This window comes from Anopheles stephensi, chromosome 2 (genome assembly GCF_013141755.1).
Source record: "Anopheles stephensi strain Indian chromosome 2, UCI_ANSTEP_V1.0, whole genome shotgun sequence".
NCBI classification, from domain to species: domain Eukaryota; kingdom Metazoa; phylum Arthropoda; class Insecta; order Diptera; family Culicidae; genus Anopheles; species Anopheles stephensi.
The window spans coordinates 92517030-92536785 of record NC_050202.1 but is presented as its reverse complement, the minus strand read 5'-3'; the positions used below and the strand labels follow the sequence as shown (position 1 = coordinate 92536785).

At 49.2% G+C, this 19756-nt stretch overlaps 1 protein-coding gene across 8 annotated transcripts in view; it reads left to right on the top strand.

The window, feature by feature from the left end:
• LOC118502504 (microtubule-associated protein futsch) overlaps positions 1 to 19748 on the top strand; it is a 44630-nt gene extending 24882 nt beyond the window's left edge. The window contains exons 6-8 of one of the 8 annotated variants that reach the window (XM_036034738.1): positions 47 to 7104; positions 7273 to 13930; positions 13997 to 19724. In XM_036034738.1, the coding sequence (XP_035890631.1) occupies positions 47 to 7104; positions 7273 to 13930; positions 13997 to 14166 (13886 nt within the window). In that variant the 3' untranslated portion in view covers positions 14167 to 19724. Of the gene's footprint in view, positions 1 to 46; positions 13931 to 13996 lie in introns of all 8 variants that reach the window. The other 7 variants (XM_036034739.1, XM_036034740.1, XM_036034744.1 and 4 more) reach the window with 7 other exon arrangements.
• The last annotated feature ends 8 nt before the right edge of the window (positions 19749 to 19756 follow it).

Here is a 19756-nt window from a genome sequence, read left to right as displayed (position 1 = left end):
TCTTGAATGTGCATCTAACATAATGACACTTCCTCTCTTCTTATAGTTGATGGAGGCTTCAGCCGCAAATCGTGTTTCTGGGACTTTGTTCGCCATCTAGACCGTCTCGATGCGGTACTTATGACACGCATCAACAACACCAACATCAAGGGTATTTCTTCCGTGGTGGAGCGCAAAAGTGAAGCACACGTCTACCCTCAGATAGGACACTTTTTCTGCAACATTCCCGAGCGAAAGGGATTGCCGAGCCCGGATGGAGACAAGGACCGGGACCCGCTGTTGGTGGACATACTGCAGGAAGGTCACCAAATCGTAACGAACCTAAAGTCGTTGAACTTGAAGGCACAAAACTGTTACCGTGATGTGGAACCGATCAACCTGTACCATAAGGTTGGCCACGGAACGCTCGACATGTACGTCATCAGTCCAGCACGGGATTCGCGTGAGGTCAAAGATTTCCTTGCTCGATGGGCCGCCGCTGATCAGCGTCTCTTTACGAAAGAGACGAAGGACGGCAAAGATTTCGCTTTTCCGCTTCAAAATCTCATCTCTATCTGTGCGCTGCTGGTGTGGACACCGGCCAATCCGGAAGATAACATTACGCGTATTCTGTTTCCGGGATCGGCTCCTGAGTACAAGATTCTGGAGGGATTGGAAAAGATGAAGAATGTCGAGTTTATGCGACAACCAGTATGCCCGGTCAAGTCAATCACGGCAAACCTGTCGACACCGGTGTTAGTCACGAAGAAGACCCTTAAGTCAGCCTCCACTGATCGCATCATGTCGGAAGCAATACATCCGTCCAAGCCGAAGGACAACAAGCTGATGGACAACAAGATGCGAATGATGGCAGCCGATAATAAGCTTGCTGCAGATGGGATGGACAGCTCTGCGGATGAGATCAAAATGGAAAAACAGCTATCGAAGCCTCCAGTTTCCACGACTGTTGCTTCGGCCAAGGTGGAAAGCAAACCCAAAGCCATTCGATCGGGCAAACCAACGTCTGTGTCCGAGAAGAAGCTCGATAACAAGAAGTTGGAACAGCAGCAGCAAGACGAAAAGAAGGATTCCATCTCGGATGTTAGCTCCGATAAGGAAGATGCGCTGTCAACCGACAAATCGAAACCAATGGCAGTGGACAGTGAAAAGAGTCTCGATGAAGCTCCGGATGCGCAGGAGAAAAAGGAAGAAGTCGATTCTGCGAAGCCTGACCTAGATGCGAAGGAAAAGAAGAAGGATGATGCTGCCTCGCCGGCCGGAGCTGACACCGGCGGTATTGTGGCAAAGGCCACCAGGAAACCACCTGCATCACGCACAGTAACATCATCCACGACTCGCTCCAGGGTGGACACAACCAGCAAAACTTCGAAGACTTCCGTAGACCGTAAGCCCGTCGTGAAGAAACAAACTGAAACCAATAAATCGTCACCAACTACGCCGAAGAAAACGGGCTCCATCGAATCCAAGCTTACCAACGGCAGTGCCACCAAGGCGGAACAGGGCGAAGACATTAAAAAGGCTGTCGGAAAGACAGCTGCTTCCAAACCGAGCTCTATGATGGGCACAAAACCAGGCAAATCTAGTCCGAAAGCAACCCCTGCCAAGAGTGCTAAGGATGAGAACAATCGTAAAGTCCTCGAGGCTAGACAGCGACCGGCAATGGCCGCTAAGCGCGAGGCTCGCAAGGAGGTCGAAAAGAAGGACGCTCCCGTAGCGAAGCAAACGGAGCGCAAGCCTATCTCACGTCGTCCTAGAGGTACCGCTACGACATCTTCAAGCGCAGCGACAGCAGGTGGTAGTCCTGTGAAGGCGAAGAAGGTGTTGAAGTCCGAAAAAGACGCCGTCATCCGGAAGGCTAAGCTGGATAAGAACGGTACGACCGATTCAAGTCTCGTTTCGACTCCAAGTGCAGATGAAGGAGGCGTTCCAGTTCCAAAGCGACCAGTTGGTATCGTAGCTTCAGACGTCGTACCTGGTGACAGTGATACGCTGGAGGCGATAAAGAAACAGCAGCAGCTGGCCGAACTGAAGGAAGAACAAGAAGCAGTTCGTGAGATTGAAGCTGTATTTAATCGCGATTCGGCTGCTCAAAAGGCACTCAAACACCGAGAACTGGCGTTGACGGAAGAGCATCGTGAGGTGCAGGATAGTGCCACCGAGCCAGAGGAAGAGGAGGAATATCTCATAATCGAAAAGGAGGAGCAGTACACCGAGGACTCCATCAATGAGCCGGAAAGCAGTGCCACCAAGGAGGAAGAAATTCAGAAGCACCAGCGCGATTCGCAGGAATCGGAGAAACGTAAGCGCGACAGCTTGGAAGAAGAGAAAGAGGAAAAGGTGGATGCAGTCAAGATTGTTGATCAGACGGAGGCTGCGGCGGATGTGGCTGAAAGCGAAAAGGCGGAAGACGATCAACCGCAGCAAGAGGAAGGAGCGGTAGAAGCCAGTGCTCCGGCAGAAGAAGAGCTCGATGACCACGAGCGAGAAATGCAGGAAAAACTCTCACCCAAACACAAACAGGAGCTCGAGGAGGAAGTGCAGGACATTATTGCCTCGGCGAAGGAAATTGCAAAGTCCAAGATGGAAACTTCGATGGATGGTTTGAAGACGGAAGAAATCTCGTCATTCAGTCCCGATGAAAAAATGAGCAGCACGAAAAAGACCAGCGATACGCGTGATGAGGAGCAGGAACTTCCGATCGGTCATCCGAAGGACCACATCGATCCCCCGCATCATGAAAGCCACCATGAGGAGCGTGTGTCAGCAACAGTCGAGTCCGGAGCAACAACGACCGCTCCGACGCTTCCCGAAGACGAACGCATTCCGCTTGACGAAATCAAGGAAGATCTTGTGATTGAGGAAAAACACGTCAAGGAGGAAACGAAAGAAGTCGAAGTGGCTTCGGCAGCCGCTGTGGCTGTTGCTGCTTCTGCTGCTGCTACTGCCGCAACAGTTCCTGCAGAACAATCCACCGGTCCTGCTGTACCGCCACCAGTAGCCGCTCCGCTTCAAACCGTTTACGAACCGTTAGAACGACCGACCCCGGCTAAGATGCAGTTCAGCGCCCAACAAGCGCACATGCGCGACGTGGTGAAGACGCCGGACGAAGTTGCGGATTTGCCCGTGCACGAAGAAGCCGATCTCGAGGAGGATTATGGTGAGGATAAGGATAAGGACAGTAAGGAGGACGAGGACAAGGATCGTGATACGAAAGAAAAGCCAGAGGAGGAGCCGGTCGTCGCCGTCTCGACGACAACGGTAGCGTCCGCAATGGCGACGAAAGAGACTGATGCAAAGCAACTTGAGAAGACTGATGATGAAAGGCATGTAGTGGATAAGTCAGTTGAAAGTGATAAACCATGTGATACGGCGAACAGGACAACTGAAGTGAAGGAAGTGTTCGAGAAGGTTGAAAAAGACACTCGGCTGGACAAGCCACCCAAGTCAGACGCACACGAAACTGGAGATCAGGATGCTTCGAACGCAAAGCTCACGGACGAAGCTGTATTGAGGGATTTGGAGTCCCAAATTATCGTCCCCGTGGATGATAAGCTCGACAGTGCAGTCAAAGTGCAGCAACAACATCAGGTCAAACGTGAAAGTAAGACACCAGTTGAGGACGATGATCAGCACGATGACGACGATGAAGACAACAAGGTACCGGTAGAAGAGGAGCTGATCGTTGCGCAGAAAGTGGTGCCTAAAGTTCCACAACCGCCACAAACTGTCACTTCAGTATTGGACGAGATTTGGCAGCAGCCATCGAAGGTTGAGGAAAAGCTGAACGAGTTAAAGCATCTCATCGACGACAAGACAAAGGATACCGTGTCGAACTTGGTGGCCATCAAGGACACTATGGTGAAAACTGTTGCGGAACGTAAGGAAGAGATCATCGATACAGTTACGGAAGAAGTCATAGATACTGATCGCAAAGTCAAGGAACTTATTCAGGACACTGGCAAAGAGGTAGAGCAAATGGCTGCGGAAACGGCTGTAGAAATTGTGAAAGGCTTGACCGACAAAACTGATGCTGTGTTGGATAATCTGCAAGCCAAGACTCAGCAAGTGGATGACGAATTGCAGGCAACCGCTACCAAGCTGGACGCTAAAGTTGATTCACTAGCACAGGAAGTGTCACAAGTTGCTACAAAAGTTGACGAAACCCTGGTCACGCTCGCGGCCGAAAAAAGCGAACTGGAAAAGTTAGCGAAAGACCTCAAGCAAGATGTTGTCAGCCAGCTGGACAGTGCAAAACAGCAAGTAGAGGAGGACATTACGAAAGAGATAGAGAAAGTGCAAGACAAGGCTAAGACCGGCATCAGCTCTTTCTTCGGCAGTATTACAGAGGGCATTAAGAGTGGAATCGAGAAAATGGCAGATAAAGTCGAACACAAAATCAAGGACAAAGCCGATGAGGTTGAAGTGAAGCTGGCACAAGTTACGGAAAAGTTCGACACTCTTCAAATGGAACTTGAATCGGAATCCACCATTCAGCAGGTTCAACAAGAACCAGGACAGGCATACGATCGGTTCGGCGGACCTTACGAGCGCAGCTTTACGCAAGAGCTGCGTGAAACTCACATTACGACATTGGATTCTCCTATTACGGATGGAGATAAACTGAACATGGAGCTGAAAGCGATGGTCAACATTCCACACGATATCGACGAAGATAAGGAGCTCGAGGAGCTGGAGGCCAACAAGAACATGGGCACGTTCGTAATCGAAGACATTAAGTACAGTGCGTTTGAAGATGCAAATCTACGCGAGATCAAGGAGGAGGAGGAGGAAGATCGCGTCTCACCACCACAAGGAGCATCGGAGAAACTTGGCCCAGTCGTTGGTATGATGCCGCCCCGCGCTCGTACACCCGAAGACGTAGCCAAAATAGTGGCCAATGTGGCGGAAGTGCTGAAGTCGGACAAAGATCTGGAAGAAATCATCCCGGGTTTCGATCCACAGGAGTTGGAGCGTAAATTGTCACAAGGTGGAGCTCGCGAAGAGGATGTAGGCACAGTGCAACGAATGCTCGTCACGGCCAGCAGTGAGGATGGTGGTGAAGAAACAGTCATCTGCGCTGATGGTACGATTACGTTCTCTAAATCAGCGACTCCAGAACCGATACAAGGATCCGGTACAACTACTCCTGAAATTAAGGTGCATGAAGAAAATGAAGAGGAAGAGGATGAGGCAGAAGAATCAGGGCTGGCGAAGGATGCTTCCGAAATTAAGCGAACAGCGGACGAAAAGGGTAGCCCTGCATCATCGGGCAAATCGTCACCGGATTTGAAAACATCTCCCACTTCGATCGAAGAGAAAGATAAGCATGAATTACCTGAGAAGGTGGTCCATGTTGACACGGCTAAGTCCAAGGGGCAAGACGAAACTGTTGGTTTGTTGAGCGACATCCGTAAGGAATCGTTGGTAGATCATCATACAGAAGATCAAATTGATGATACAAGACGAGAATCAGCCATCAGTACGTTCAGTGAGCGCGACTACACGAAGGATGAAAGCTCGTTTGTCGATGAACGTGACTCCTCGCGAGCGCATTCAATATCCAGCCATATTAGTGACCTTAAAGAAGACCCCGCTGACCTCAAATCAGTTGCAGATTTTTTGAAAGAAACTGACAAAGACCAGGATCAAGTTTTTGCGGAAACAGATGATAAAATGAAAGAACTGTCCAGTCCTGAATCGATCACAAGCCAAAAGACAGTTTCGGAGAAGGATGCCCTTAGCTTGAATGCTCTCACGGAAACTGCTGCAATGAAAGCGAGTGAGTCAGGCAAAGTAACGGAACCAGACTCTATGAAGCAAGCGGCAGCCACTGAGCACGAATTTTCCCGTCCAGATTCTCCAGCCAGTGTTGGAGATGCGTCTCCACTAGCTGAAGTACTGACGCAAGACAAAGAAAAATCGGATGAACAGCTCATTCCCACAAGACAAAAATTGAAAGAATCGGCCTCACTGGACCTGGCCGAAGAGCTACAAGAGACATCCGAGTTTTCACGACCAGAATCACCAGCCAGTGCTGAGGGTGCATCACGACCAGAATCGCCAGTCAAGCAGTCTTCTGCTAATCTCAAGGCTGAGACCAAGGAGGATTCTCGACCTGCCTCTGCTGCCAGTGGACCTGCAGATAAGGCTCCTTCAGAGAAGTCCGTTGATCTCAAGGCTGAGACCAGGGAAGATTCGCAACCAGCCTCTGCCGCCAGTGGACCTGCGGATAAGGCTCCTTCAGAGAAGTCCGTCGACCTGAAGGCTGAGACCAAGGAGGATTCTCGACCTGCCTCTGCTGCCAGTGGACCTGCAGATAAGGCTCTTTCAGAGAAGTCCGTTGATCTCAAGGCTGAGACCAAAGAGGAATCGCGACCTGCCTCTGCCGCCAGTGGACCTCAAGATAAGGCTCCGTTAGAGAAGTCCGTTGATCTCAAGGCTGAGACCAAAGAGGAATCGCGACCAGCCTCTGCTGCCAGCAGACCTGCAGATAAGACTCCTTCAGAGAAGTCCGTTGATCTGAAGGCTGAGACCCAGGAGGATTCGCGACCTGCCTCTGCTGCCAGTGGACCTGCAGATAAGGCTCCTTCAGAGAAGTCTTTGGATTTGAAGGCTGAGATCAAGGAAGATTCTCGACCAGCCTCTGCTGCCAGTGGACCTCTAGATAAGGCTGCTTCAGAGAAGTCCGTTGATCTCAAGGCTGAGACCAAGGAGGATTCGCGACCTGCCTCTGCTGCCAGTGGACCTGCAGATAAGGCTCCTTCAGAGAAGTCCGTCGACCTGAAGGCTGAGACCAAGGAGGATTCTCGACCTGCCTCTGCTGCCAGTGGACCTGCAGATAAGGCTCTTTCAGAGAAGTCCGTTGATCTCAAGGCTGAGACCAAGGAGGAATCGCGACCTGCCTCTGCTGCCAGTGGACCTGCAGATAAGGCTCCTTCAGAGAAATCCGTCGACCTGAAGGCTGAGACCAAGGAGGATTCTCGACCTGTTTCTGCCGCCAGTGGATCTGCAGATAAGGCTCCTTCAGAGAAGTCCGTTGAACTCAAGGCTGAGACCAAAGAGGAATCGACACCTGCCTCTGCCGCCAGTGGACCTGCAGATAAGGCTCCTTCAGAGAAGTCCGTCGACCTGAAGGCTGAGACCAAGGAGGATTCTCGACCTGCCTCTGCTGCCAGTGGACCTGCAGATAAGGCTCCTTCAGAGAAGTCCGTTGATCTCAAGGCTGAGACCAAGGAGGATTCGCGACCTGCCTCTGCTGCCAGTGGACCTAAGGCTCCTTCAGAGAAGTCCGTCGACCTGAAGGCTGAGACCAAGGAGGATTCTCGACCTGCCTCTGCTGCCAGTGGACCTGCAGATAAGGCTCCTTCAGAGAAGTCCGTTGATCTCAAGGTTGAGACCAAAGAGGAATCGCGACCTGCCTCTGCCGCCAGTGGACCAGCAGATAAGGCTCCTTCAGAGAAATCCGTCGACCTGAAGGCTGAGACCAAGGAGGATTCTCGACCTGTTTCTGCCGCCAGTGGATCTGCAGATAAGGCTCCTTCAGAGAAGTCCGTTGAACTCAAGGCTGAGACCAAAGAGGATTCCCGACCTGCCTCTGCTGCCAGTGGACCTCTAGATAAGGCTCCTTCAGAGAAGTCCGTTGATCTCAAGGCTGAGACCCAGGAGGATTCCCGACCTGCTTCTGCCGCCAGTGGACCTGCAGATAAGGCTCCTTCAGAGAAGTCCGTTGATCTCAAGGCTGAGACCAAGGAGGAATCGCGACCTGCCTCTGCTGCCAGTGGACCAGCAGATAAGGCTCCTTCTGAGAAGTACGTTGATCTCAAGGCTGAGACCAAGGAGGAATCGCGACCTGCCTCTGCTGCCAGTGGACCAGCAGATAAGGCTCCTTCAGAGAAGTCCGTTGATCTCAAGGCTGAGACCAAGGAGGATTCTCGACCTGTTTCTGCCGCCAGCGGACCTCTAGATAAGGCTCCGTCAGAGAAGTCCGTTGATCTCAAGGCTGAGACCAAGGAGGATTCTCGACCTGCTTCTGCCGCCAGTGGACCTGCAGATAAGGCTCCTTCAGAGAAGTCCGTTGATCTCAAGGTTGAGACCAAAGAGGAATCGCGACCTGCCTCTGCCGCCAGTGGACCAGCAGATAAGGCTCCTTCAGAGAAATCCGTCGACCTGAAGGCTGAGACCAAGGAGGATTCTCGACCTGTTTCTGCCGCCAGTGGATCTGCAGATAAGGCTCCTTCAGAGAAGTCCGTTGAACTCAAGGCTGAGACCAAGGAGGATTCTCGACCTGCTTCTGCCGCCAGTGGACCTGCAGATAAGGCTCCTTCAGAGAAGTCCGTCGATCTGAAGGCTGAGACCAAGGAGGATTCTCGACCTGCCTCTGCTGCCAGTGGACCTGCAGATAAGGCTCCTTCAGAGAAGTCCGTTGATCTCAAGGCTGAGACCCAGGAGGATTCCCGACCTGCTTCTGCCGCCAGTGGACCTGCAGATAAGGCTCCTTCAGAGAAGTCCGTTGATCTCAAGGCTGAGACCCAGGAGGATTCGCGACCTGCTTCTGCCGCCAGTGGACCTGCAGATAAGGCTCCTTCAGAGAAGTCCGTTGATCTGAAGGCTGAGACCAAGGAGGATTCTCGACCTGCCTCTGCTGCCAGTGGACCTGCAGATAAGGCTCCTTCAGAGAAGTCCATTGATCTCAAGGCTGAGACTAAGGAGGATTCTCGACCTGCCTCTGCTGCCAGTGGACCTCTAGATAAGGCTCCTTCAGAGAAGACCGTTGATCTCAAGGCTAAGACCAAGGAGGATTCTCGACCTGCTTCTGCCGCCAGTGGACCTGCAGATAAGGCTCCTTCAGAGAAGTCCGTTGATCTCAAGGCTGAGACCAAGGAAGATTCGCGACCTGCCTCTGCCGCCAGTGGACCTGCAGATAAGGCTCCTTCAGAGAAGTCCGTCGACCTGAAGGCTGAGACCAAGGAGGATTCTCGACCTGCCTCTGCTGCCAGTGGACCTGCAGATAAGGCTCCTTCAGAGAAGTCCGTTGATCTCAAGGCTGAGACCAAAGAGGAATCGCGACCTGCCTCTGCTGCCAGTGGACCTCTAGATAAGGCTCCTTCAGAGAAGTCCGTTGATCTCAAGGCTGAGACCCAGGAGGATTCGCGACCTGCTTCTGCCGCCAGTGGACCTGCAGATAAGGCTCCTTCAGAGAAGTCCGTCGATCTGAAGGCTGAGACCAAGGAGGATTCTCGACCTGCCTCTGCTGCCAGTGGACCTGCAGATAAGGCTCCTTCAGAGAAGTCCGTTGATCTCAAGGCTGAAACCAAAGAGGATTCTCGACCTGCCTCTGCTGCCAGTGGACCTGCAGATAAGGCTCCTTCAGAGAAGTCCGTTGATCTCAAGGCTGAGACCAAGGAAGATTCGCGACCTGCCTCTGCCGCCAGTGGACCTGCAGATAAGGCTCCTTCAGAGAAGTCCGTCGACCTGAAGGCTGAGACCAAGGAGGATTCTCGACCTGCCTCTGCTGCCAGTGGACCTCTAGATAAGGCTCCTTCAGAGAAGTCCGTTGATCTCAAGGCTGAGACCAAAGAGGAATCGCGACCTGCCTCTGCTGCCAGTGGACCTGCAGATAAGGCTCCTTCAGAGAAGTACGTTGATCTCAAGGCTGAGACCAAGGAGGATTCCCGACCTGCCTCTGCTGTCAGTGGACCAGCAGATAAGGCTCCTTCAGAGAAGTCCGTCGACCTGAAGGCTGAGACCAAGGAGGAATCGCGACCTGCCTCTGCTGCCAGTGGACCTGCAGATAAGGCTCCTTCAGAGAAGTCCGTTGATCTCAAGGCTGAGACCAAAGAGGAATCGCGACCTGCCTCTGCTGCCAGTGGACCTGCAGATAAGGCTCCTTCAGAGAAGTCCGTCGACCTGAAGGCTGAGACCAAGGAGGAATCGCGACCTGCCTCTGCTGCCAGTGGACCTGCAGATAAGGCTCCTTCAGAGAAGTCCGTCGACCTGAAGGCTGAGACCAAGGAGGATTCTCGACCTGCCTCTGCTGCCAGTGGACCTCTAGATAAGGCTCCTTCAGAGAAGTCCGTTGATCTCAAGGCTGAGATCAAGGAGGATTCTCGACCTGCTTCTGCCGCCAGTGGACCTCTAGATAAGGCTCCTTCAGAGAAGTCCGTTGATCTCAAGGCCGAGAGCAAGGAGGATTCCCGACCTGCTTCTGCTGCCAGTGGACCTGCAGATAAGGCTCCTTCAGAGAAGTCCGTTGATCTCAAGGCTGAGACCAAGGAGGAATCGCGACCTACCTCTGCTGCCAGTGGACCAGCAGATAAGGCTCCTTCAGAGAAGTCCGTCGATCTCAAGGCTGAGACCAAGGAGGATTCTCGACCTGCCTCTGCTGCCAGTGGACCTGCAGATAAGGCTCCTTCAGAGAAGTCCGTTGATCTCAAGGCTGAGACCAAGGAGGATTCTCGACCTGTTTCTGCCGCCAGTGGACCTGCAGATAAGGCTCCTTCAGAGAAGTCCGTTGATCTCAAGGCTGAGACCAAGGAGGATTCTCGACCTGCCTCTGCCGCGAGCGGACCTGCAGATAAGGCTCCTTCAGAGAAGTCCGTTGATCTCAAGGCTGAGACCAAGGAGGATTCGCGACCTGCCTCTGCCGCGAGCGGACCTGCAGATAAGGCTCCTTCAGAGAAGTCCGTTGATCTCAAGGCTGAGACCCAGGAGGAATCGCGACCTGCCTCTGCTGCCAGCGGACCTGCAGACAAGGCTCCTTCAGAGAAATCCCTTGATCTCAAGGCTGAGACCAAGGAGGAATCACGACCAGCTTCTGCCGCCAGTGGACCAGCAGATAAGGCTCCTTCAGAGAAGTCCGTTGATCTGAAGGCTGAGACCAAAGAGGATTCGCGGCCAGCGTCTGCTGCCAGTGGACCAGCTGACGCTGCTCTAGACACTTCTAAGGAAACATCGAGACCCGAGTCAGCTGTATCGAACAAATCTTTGGTTATGGAGTCTAAGAGTGGACATGAAACTTCGTCCGTTGCGTCGTTTGTTAAATTTGAAGAATCTTTATCGCGCAGAGAATCATCTACAAGAAAGGATGAGCGTGATGGCGCCATGAGTGATGGCGAAGAAGACGATTTCGAAACAAAAGTTTGTATGAAAGAAACTCGCTCCAAGTCGATGTCTGCTGCTGTCACATCTTCTACGCAGCGTACTGGATTTGAAGTTAGTACTTTGGGAGTACTGGAAGAATCGATCGTCGCTTCGCGTGATGATTTGGACATGCTGCGTAGTCCCCGTGATAGTGTAACGAAACTAGACCCACCGTTCATCCCAAAACAGTCGGAAAGCACAGTGAGTAAGTCCTTCAAGCCTTTATTTGCAGATGATCCACAGTTCCCGGGAGAAAAAGATGATGTACACAAACATGATACTACTAGCATGTTCCCGAAGTGCGGCTTGGACAGCACCGAAAGTCCTGAACACGGTGCATCGATCGCTAAAGGCATGGATCAACTGCTGAAAGATACAGTCACTTCGATGAAGGAAATCGAAAAAATGACTTCTACAGTTATTTCCTCCACGAAAAAAGACGAATCGCTTGTTGAAAGTAAAACTTCAGTTACATCAATCCCAGGAGCATTCCCTATGTCAGGTGACAGTGGCAAATCATCTCCGTATCTTGGGGAAAAATCACAAGAATCCAGCGCTAAATCAGTGAGTCCACTGCAAGACAAGGATTCTCTTGAAGAGAGTACCACGTCACTGAACACGTTCATCGAAAAGGATAGCCTGTCGGAAAAGGCATCTAGCCAGCAACAGCAAGTTTCTATTCGCATGAGTGCAGCAGGGGAGTCTTCAGTCGAAAGTAGCTCGGTGACAGCTGAAAAGGTTACTGAAGAGCTACTCTTCGCTGGCAGCAAAACACCGCCAACTGCACCAATCAGTCCGAACGTTGCCGCAAAAGAAAGCATAAGTATGACCCAATCTCATTACGAAGCTTCAGCGACGTCTGTTACGTCCGCAACAGCAACAACAACTTTGGCGACTACTACTGTGCCGCCAACCATCCCGAGCGCGCCAAAGGACGATGCATCTGGTATTTCAACACCTAAAGAGTCTGTACCATCTGGCAAGTCGAGCCCGGGGCTGATGTCCGTGCACACGCAAGGTAGTACGGACAGTGCTTCCAAATCGATCAACTTGGGCCACAGCAGTTCAGGTATTGAGACATCAGATTCATCGCCAAAGCCAACATCGCCCTTTCCGAAGGTGGTCGTCGACACGCTGAAACTTGCGGACGAAGCCAAGACCACCTCCGGCATGAGCACACCGGACATGACGCGTTCTTCCACGCCAGACATGGTTGACTCACAGATTGAGCGTATCGCCACAACTACGGCAAGTGCAGACAAGAGCGACTCTCAGACAACTGTCACGACTACAACGACGACAACAAAGACCACGACATACATTATCAAGGATGGGCAAAAGATTGAAGTGGACAGCAATGTGCAGAGCGACACAGTGAGCAAAACCGAAACACAACAACCGGGTGCATCGACAACTGCTCCCGCCGGAGTAACGTCCACCACAACGACGTACATCATTAAGGATGGGCAAAAGGTCGAAGTGGACGAAGCAACTTCCGAAACAGTCGCACCCACAAAGGCATCAGCTCCGACCCAACTTACTCTAGCCGGAACCGAAGAGCGCAGTTTCGCCGAGGACTACGACGAAAAAGATGTTCTATCGCCGCGATCCGATATATCTTCCGGACAGGCCTCACGCATTGTGGCCGGCTGGCACGATGAGGACGTACCCGGTTCACCCATGAGCGTGACGTCACAAGCTCCGTTGTCTCCCAGCACTAAGTACACCTACGATTATGACCTGCAACATTCCAGCTCGGGTGTGAGCAAAAAGTCCGACATTGAAATCGACCAGGATAGCCAGGATGACATCGTTCCGCCACAGTACGGCAGTGAAGAAGCTAAATCGGCCATTCCCATCACGTCCAGTTACAAACCCGATCCGATGAGCACTTCATTCTACGGCCAGCTACCAGAAGTTCCGTCGACCGTAACGATGACTTCGAGCACTTCGCGCTCCATTCCGATTCCGATCACCGGAACAACGAAGGGCTTTGCCAAACCGTACGTCGAATATGCATCCAGCGGTGACAGCAGTGTCGACTCCAGTCACAAACCCTCCATCACCGGCGATCGCAAATACCTGGACGAGGCAGATCTAGACTTTGAAAAAGCGTTCAGCAGTGCGAGCCACAAGAAGATGGATGACTTGATGACCACTTCGATGCACTTTTCGAGCGAGAAGGAATTCATGGCAGCCACAACCACAGTTGCTAGCATGGCACAAGCGCAAAAGATGGAAATGGATTTCACTTCCACAGGACTTCCGTCATCCGTGACAACGACTCTAACGGGAGCTCAGCCGAGTGCCACTGTCGCTCAGTCCCAACCGTCACCAGCACCGCAACCCCCAGCGCAATCACAATCAACTCTACCACAATCAATCCAGCCAACTGCACAGTCACAGCCGAGCTCGACCTCAGCGGAAGCAAAGAGCGTGCTCGATTCATGGGGTAAGCCATTGGGACTTCCTTCGCCAGCACCGATGACAGCCGATGACAACAAAACGACGCCCAAAAAGGAACGGCGCATGTTGATGAGCAAAACGAAGCTCAACAACGAGAAGAACCTGCGTAAGCGAGCAGAATCTCCGACGAAAGCGAAAAAGTCTGCCAGTCCCGTCTATGTCGACCTGTCATACGTGCCACATCACGGCAACTCGTACTACGCGAATGTGGAGTTCTTCAAACGAGTTCGAGCCCGATACTACGTGTTCTCCGGTACCGAACCGAGCCGGGAGGTGTACAACGCCCTACTGGAAGCCAAACAAACCTGGGAAGATAAAGAATTAGGTAAGTAGCTAGTGACTCTCGATGGCTTGCTGAAGGCATAATTGACTTTTGTGTTCTTCTCCGCAGAGGTAACTATCATTCCAACGTACGATACCGACGTACTTGGCTACTGGGTTTCGGAGAACGAGGAACTGCTCGCCAAATATCACATCGATCTCTCTCCAAGCGCGGCACGGTGTACAATCAATCTGCAGGATCACGAAACGTCCTGCTCAGCGTATCGGCTCGAGTTCTAGACATAGGGAACGATGATAGCATTTAACGGTCACATGAAGGACGTGGATGTGGACGACCCCTGAAGTGCAGTACCAGTAGTAGTAGTCCCATTTCAACCGATTTAGTTTCTAAATGGATATTCCAGCCCATTTGGTCCTATCGAAGCGCGATTGCGAAACGCGGGTCCGAGTGAGTAGACATACCTGACATTATGTTCTTTGTACCACACATAGCGCTACTAGTTGATCGAGTCCACTCCTTCAACTGATAGCTGTACGTATCTAGTCCTATAGCGAGTGTGCATCCTGGAAATGCACCAAACGTTAAGTTAAATTAGACATTTTTCCTCAAATTCGAGTGGTATTACTGGATATGGAAAGAGAATAAGATTCGAATGCAAAGAACGAGTTCCTTCAAAAGGAAATCGGTTGGGAAATGAATAGCAGGGAACTAACATAATTTAAACGAAGAGCTTACTTTGTAGAGCAGTCCCATGACGCTGGCCGCACACAGTGAAGTATTTGTTGAGCTTCCGCTAGAAGACTCTAAGTTTAGGCTAGCATCCGTAGAGTGCTGACGTAGATGTGGCGAACGGCAGTCTACCTGATTTTGGAGTATCTCCTATTACGTCTTAGAAGCTGCTTTCGCTCTCTCATACAACGTTCCAACGGCAAAAGGGCTATACTTTTTTCCTTAATAGTCTAGGCATCGGCGCAGGTACTGCCGTGCGATCCGAGATACAGTGAAAGGGCGTCCCAGCCCTGTAGCTAGTTGTGATACTGTTTATTTGTTTATTGAACAAACCCACACCCATATGCTAAGTTGAAGTGTGTCATAACCCGAACAACAACAACATCCCGGTAGGATGTGTATTTCACTATGTCCGTGTGCGTGTGTGTGTGTGTGTGACATTCCACACTGCATACCACATCCGCGCAATCGTATGGCTGGCAACTCTTCCCGATAACTACGATTAACGACGTAAAGATCCATAAGATCTAGCGTCAGGAGCAAAGGCAATGCCGGAGGATGTATCAGGGAGAGAAATACGCACAACTTCCGTCTAAAGTCTACACCCAAACCGATAATAATCGCATATCGTAAAAAAGGATTCGATCGTTCTTCGAGACGTGATTGATCAGACAAATGCAATTGTTAACCGTACGTACAACACGCCACACCGTCAAGCAATCATTCATTGCGCCAATTAAACAAAAGCCAGAGTAAAAGCTCGTGCCACAGCGGGCAATTGATAACGGGTCAGTTAATCAGGGAGCATAAACAGAAGGCGAAGCGAACCGATCGGGTTTGGAATTGTCGGGCAAGCACGGCACGTCCATCTGCTGGATGTAGCCGAGCAAGCGAAACTTTAGCAGGTCATTAACAAAACAAAAGCGACATCCCACAAAACCCGGTGGTCTAGTTTTTGGACACAGTGTTGGAACAAACTTTTATACACCAGCTTACAAAACGATAACCTCCTCTGCAATAGACGAACTCCCGTCAATCGCCTAAAGCCCGAGCAAAGCAAATCCACCCATTACAAAAGCGGATAAACTGTGTTTAGGTAGGTAGATTACACGTAGGCACGCATCTTATGAGAACGGAATGAAGACGACGAACGTTCACTGTAAGACGTCCATTACATTGACTGGAGAACAATATAAGGCCAGTACAATTTTCTCCCTGTCCCTCCCGATGTTACCGACCAACCAGGTCGTAGCAAGCAGAATGCCACACCGTTAGTTGGAAGAGTTGCCAATCACACGAAACCGGGTCGGAAAAGAGAAGCAAACAAATATCAAAGTTGCGCACCACTAATAAACGAAGAGCTTTGATCACGGCTGCAGGAGAGTCTATTTACTTAACAAACAAACAAACAAACAAACCACTATATTGTTGATCGTACACGTATAAACTCTCGTGGCACAAAGATTAAACTTAACCTCTCTCCTTACGCTAGGAGAGAGTCCGTACGCAGTGCAGACTGTAGTACACATGGTGGGATGGGCCAGCAGGTTAACGTTGGACATGATAGGTTCTATTTTTCTACAACGCCCCCTTGCTCGTAAACACCCATCACACCAAGGCTGGGGCTAACCGGAAATGCTGGCCCAAGGAATGGCAAGAGACAAAGAAAAAATGGTTACTATTTAAAATCAACATTTTCATAACGCAATTCATCATCAAAACCCAATTGAAGATCACAGATCACAGCTTGAATAAATGAATGATTGATTATTATAAAATCACGAGGATGACAACTCTATTTATCTAAATATAGTCAGAAAAAAGACAGTTTAAGAGAATACAAAACAAACAAAAAACAAAATGTACCATGTTACTACATTTAATCTTCCTTCGAGCAACTGAGATTAAGAACGAAGCAAGAACGAGCACAGACAGGGCGGCAGAAAACTCCCAGAGGAATGTTGTTAAGCCCGAAAAAGCGAGGCAAAGTAAGAGCGTTGAATAAATCGTAAATCAAATTTTCCTATATTCGAACGAAAAAACAACAAAAAACAAACATCTCCGATATGCATACACTTCCCCAATTGTTCATGGAACGTGTTATCCACTGAAAGAAACTTTCAGCAAATAGTTATTACCGAAAGAGGACAAACAACTTAGGGTAAAAGCATTACCGAGGAAGGAAAACATTCGGAAAAGGAACAACAACCAATGCATCTGATGCATCTGATTGCAAACGAGCGAAAGGAAAGTGAACAAAGTATTTAACTTGAGACGTGTTGAAGATAAATGATAGCATTATAAGCCCATGAAACAGTTCAAATGAAGCAACTTACGAACAGCAAATGTGCAACCACTAGAGAAGTGTGTGAGTGGGAAGATGGCGAGGCGAATGTTCAACGCAATAATATGCGTATTATTTATTAGCACCAGCGAAAGCGCTTCAGCAAGAGCCATCGGGTTGCGTTACAAGAACGGTGTTAATTAAATGAATAAAATATCTACTATAAAGATGTTTAGTTTCAATGGCTGTTTAGCAACAAAACAAACCAAATACACACATTAATAGGAGCAGCACAGTATGGATGTGGATCTTACAGAGGAAAACAAAAGAGAGCATGTAAAATCATCCCACACACTCATCACAAAACACAACTCCAGAGACAAAAGAAACGATATTTTACACATGCGTGAAGGTACTGCTTTAAAGCCAAAACGAATACGAAGGACATGTAGTTGTGGTCGCGACCGTTCTCGACGGAACCGACAACAGGCCTGCGATGGAAACGATGATGATAGCGAAGGCAAGGCTGAGACAGAACAGCGTACTCGTGTGTGGGTGGAGAGATTTGAGCAAAATTTGTCGATTTTTATATGCAAATTTTAAGCTTTTATATTAGCCAAAACAAAGGACACACATTTAAGGTACATTTTCACAACCCCCCCGCGTTATAGGAAACGGTGGCTTGGTGTAGGCGAACAAACCTCTCTCAGTAAAGAAATGCTTGTGATTTCTGACTCCGGCCACGAAAACGGCGGCACGAGACGAACATTTACACTATTTGCCAATAGTAACGCATGGATATTAGGATAGGACGTTAGAATCAAAGTCTGCTTATGGGTGACGAGAGCAAAACAAAACCGGGAACAGAAAGCTGAACGCTGTTTGGGTAGGTAGGTTGCAACCCGCGGCTGGATTGCCCAACACCACCACCCAACGGCAACTCTAGTGTGGCCAATCGAAACAGAGAAGTGCTTTGCAGCTTATTCGTTAGTTGGTTAGTTTGTGCTTTCCATGTGTGCGTGTGTGTTCGTGAGATGTACTAGTTTGAGGCTAATTGTGTTGTCACACCTTATCATTGCAAGCCGAATATTTTTGCTGATTTGCCTTAGCTTGCCACCAGACGAGCCATTGGACCGTTGGAGCATTCTGATTAACGTTAGTGTTAGGAGCAATTTGTCTGTTAGGTTTTGTGTTTCGCTTACCGAGGTGAGTTTGGGATATAAATGCTTGTATGTTTTGGGTGCTATGTACCGGAAATGCCTTCTAGGAAGAATAGAGCGTGCGTGATGCAGGACAGGGAGGACGGGACGCTTGGTTTCCCGAGAGACGAGTCTAGTTAACTCCGGATTACGAACAAAGAAGGGCTGTGCGACTATGCGAGACGCGTTTTACCAGGTTAGAGGCAAGGCAAACGATAACATGACGATTGAGGAATATGACGACGAACTTCTGAAACGAACAGGTGATACTGTCATGAACTTGAAATACATTGAGGGCCTAGGATTAAAGTTCAGTTACTGTCTAAGCGTATCGATACCGTCGATGGTTATGATTTGCTTTTTAAGATTTACCCCAATAATATTATTCATCCAGGATTGCCACGGCTGTTAAGTTTAGGATAGCTTTCCATATTGGTTCGTGACAAATAGATACATAATCCGTGTGCAAGCATTGCAGTCAGCCAATGCTGGCTGCTTGTGGCGTTTGGTTTGCTTGACGACTGCAACCCATATCGTATGCTTTCTTTAGTAAAAGAGAAAATGCATGAATGACGTTCATAGACACACTTGATGGGAAACGCTTTTGATCTTTAAAACTTAAAACAAGACAAGCGGATGGTACTGCAGGCATTCAAGGGGTAATGGAAAAGTCGGAAAAGTTGGAAACGCGACAAGAATTGGGAATTGAAACACGTTGAAAAGGGTAAGGAAAATTAAATGAATCTACAATCTACACAATAAACAACCACATGCACACACACACACATTCTGATACTATAATAAACGATTATCATTAAACACTGAGGTCGCATCTGTTGAGATCTCGCGTAGCAAAAACAAACCAAAAAATATATACTTTTAGCTTCATCTAGCCAGTTAATTGAATGTTTCATCTGTTTTGAGAAGTAACCCAAAAGAACTAACACAAGGACAGGAGGCAAACAGATACTTATATAATACGATCGTTACGAGAGCGCAAACAACCAATTCGCTGATGCAGTATGAAAAGATCCAGGTGGACAGTTCTGATTTCGACGGCAATATACGTACCGTTTTGGGCATTTTTTTTTTTTTTAATTCAAAAATCCATCAGTCAGGACAGAGACATCGTTGACAAAAGTTTTTAAATGATAATCCATTACCAAGGAAATGACAAACGTAATTGAACAGGAACGTACACATTCAACGTATGACCTTTAAATGCACCTTTGTCGCATGCAAAAAGAAACCCATCTAATGTACGAAGAACGCAACTGTCATAGGTGCGCAACAAATCATCCATCAAATTACGGAATCCATTCGTCTGCAAGACGTCCGATCTTCTATGAAACTCTTTATACTGTACGCAAAGTGCGAACATGATGTATCTTTCAAACAAAACTGCAACACAACAACAACCACACCTAACATTGAGCAGAAACGAACCGAAACAGTCTTGGTGACAGGAAAACAGAGTATAAGCATAGGAACGATCAGTAAGCGAAAGAATTACCACACTATTAAACCAATTTAAATGATACAAACGAAAACAAAACAAAGAGACAAAACAAAACTATTAACCTATTATTATGATGTATGGTGAAATCAATAAAAATGAATAAAATTCAATAAAAATCATAAAAATGTACGACCGCT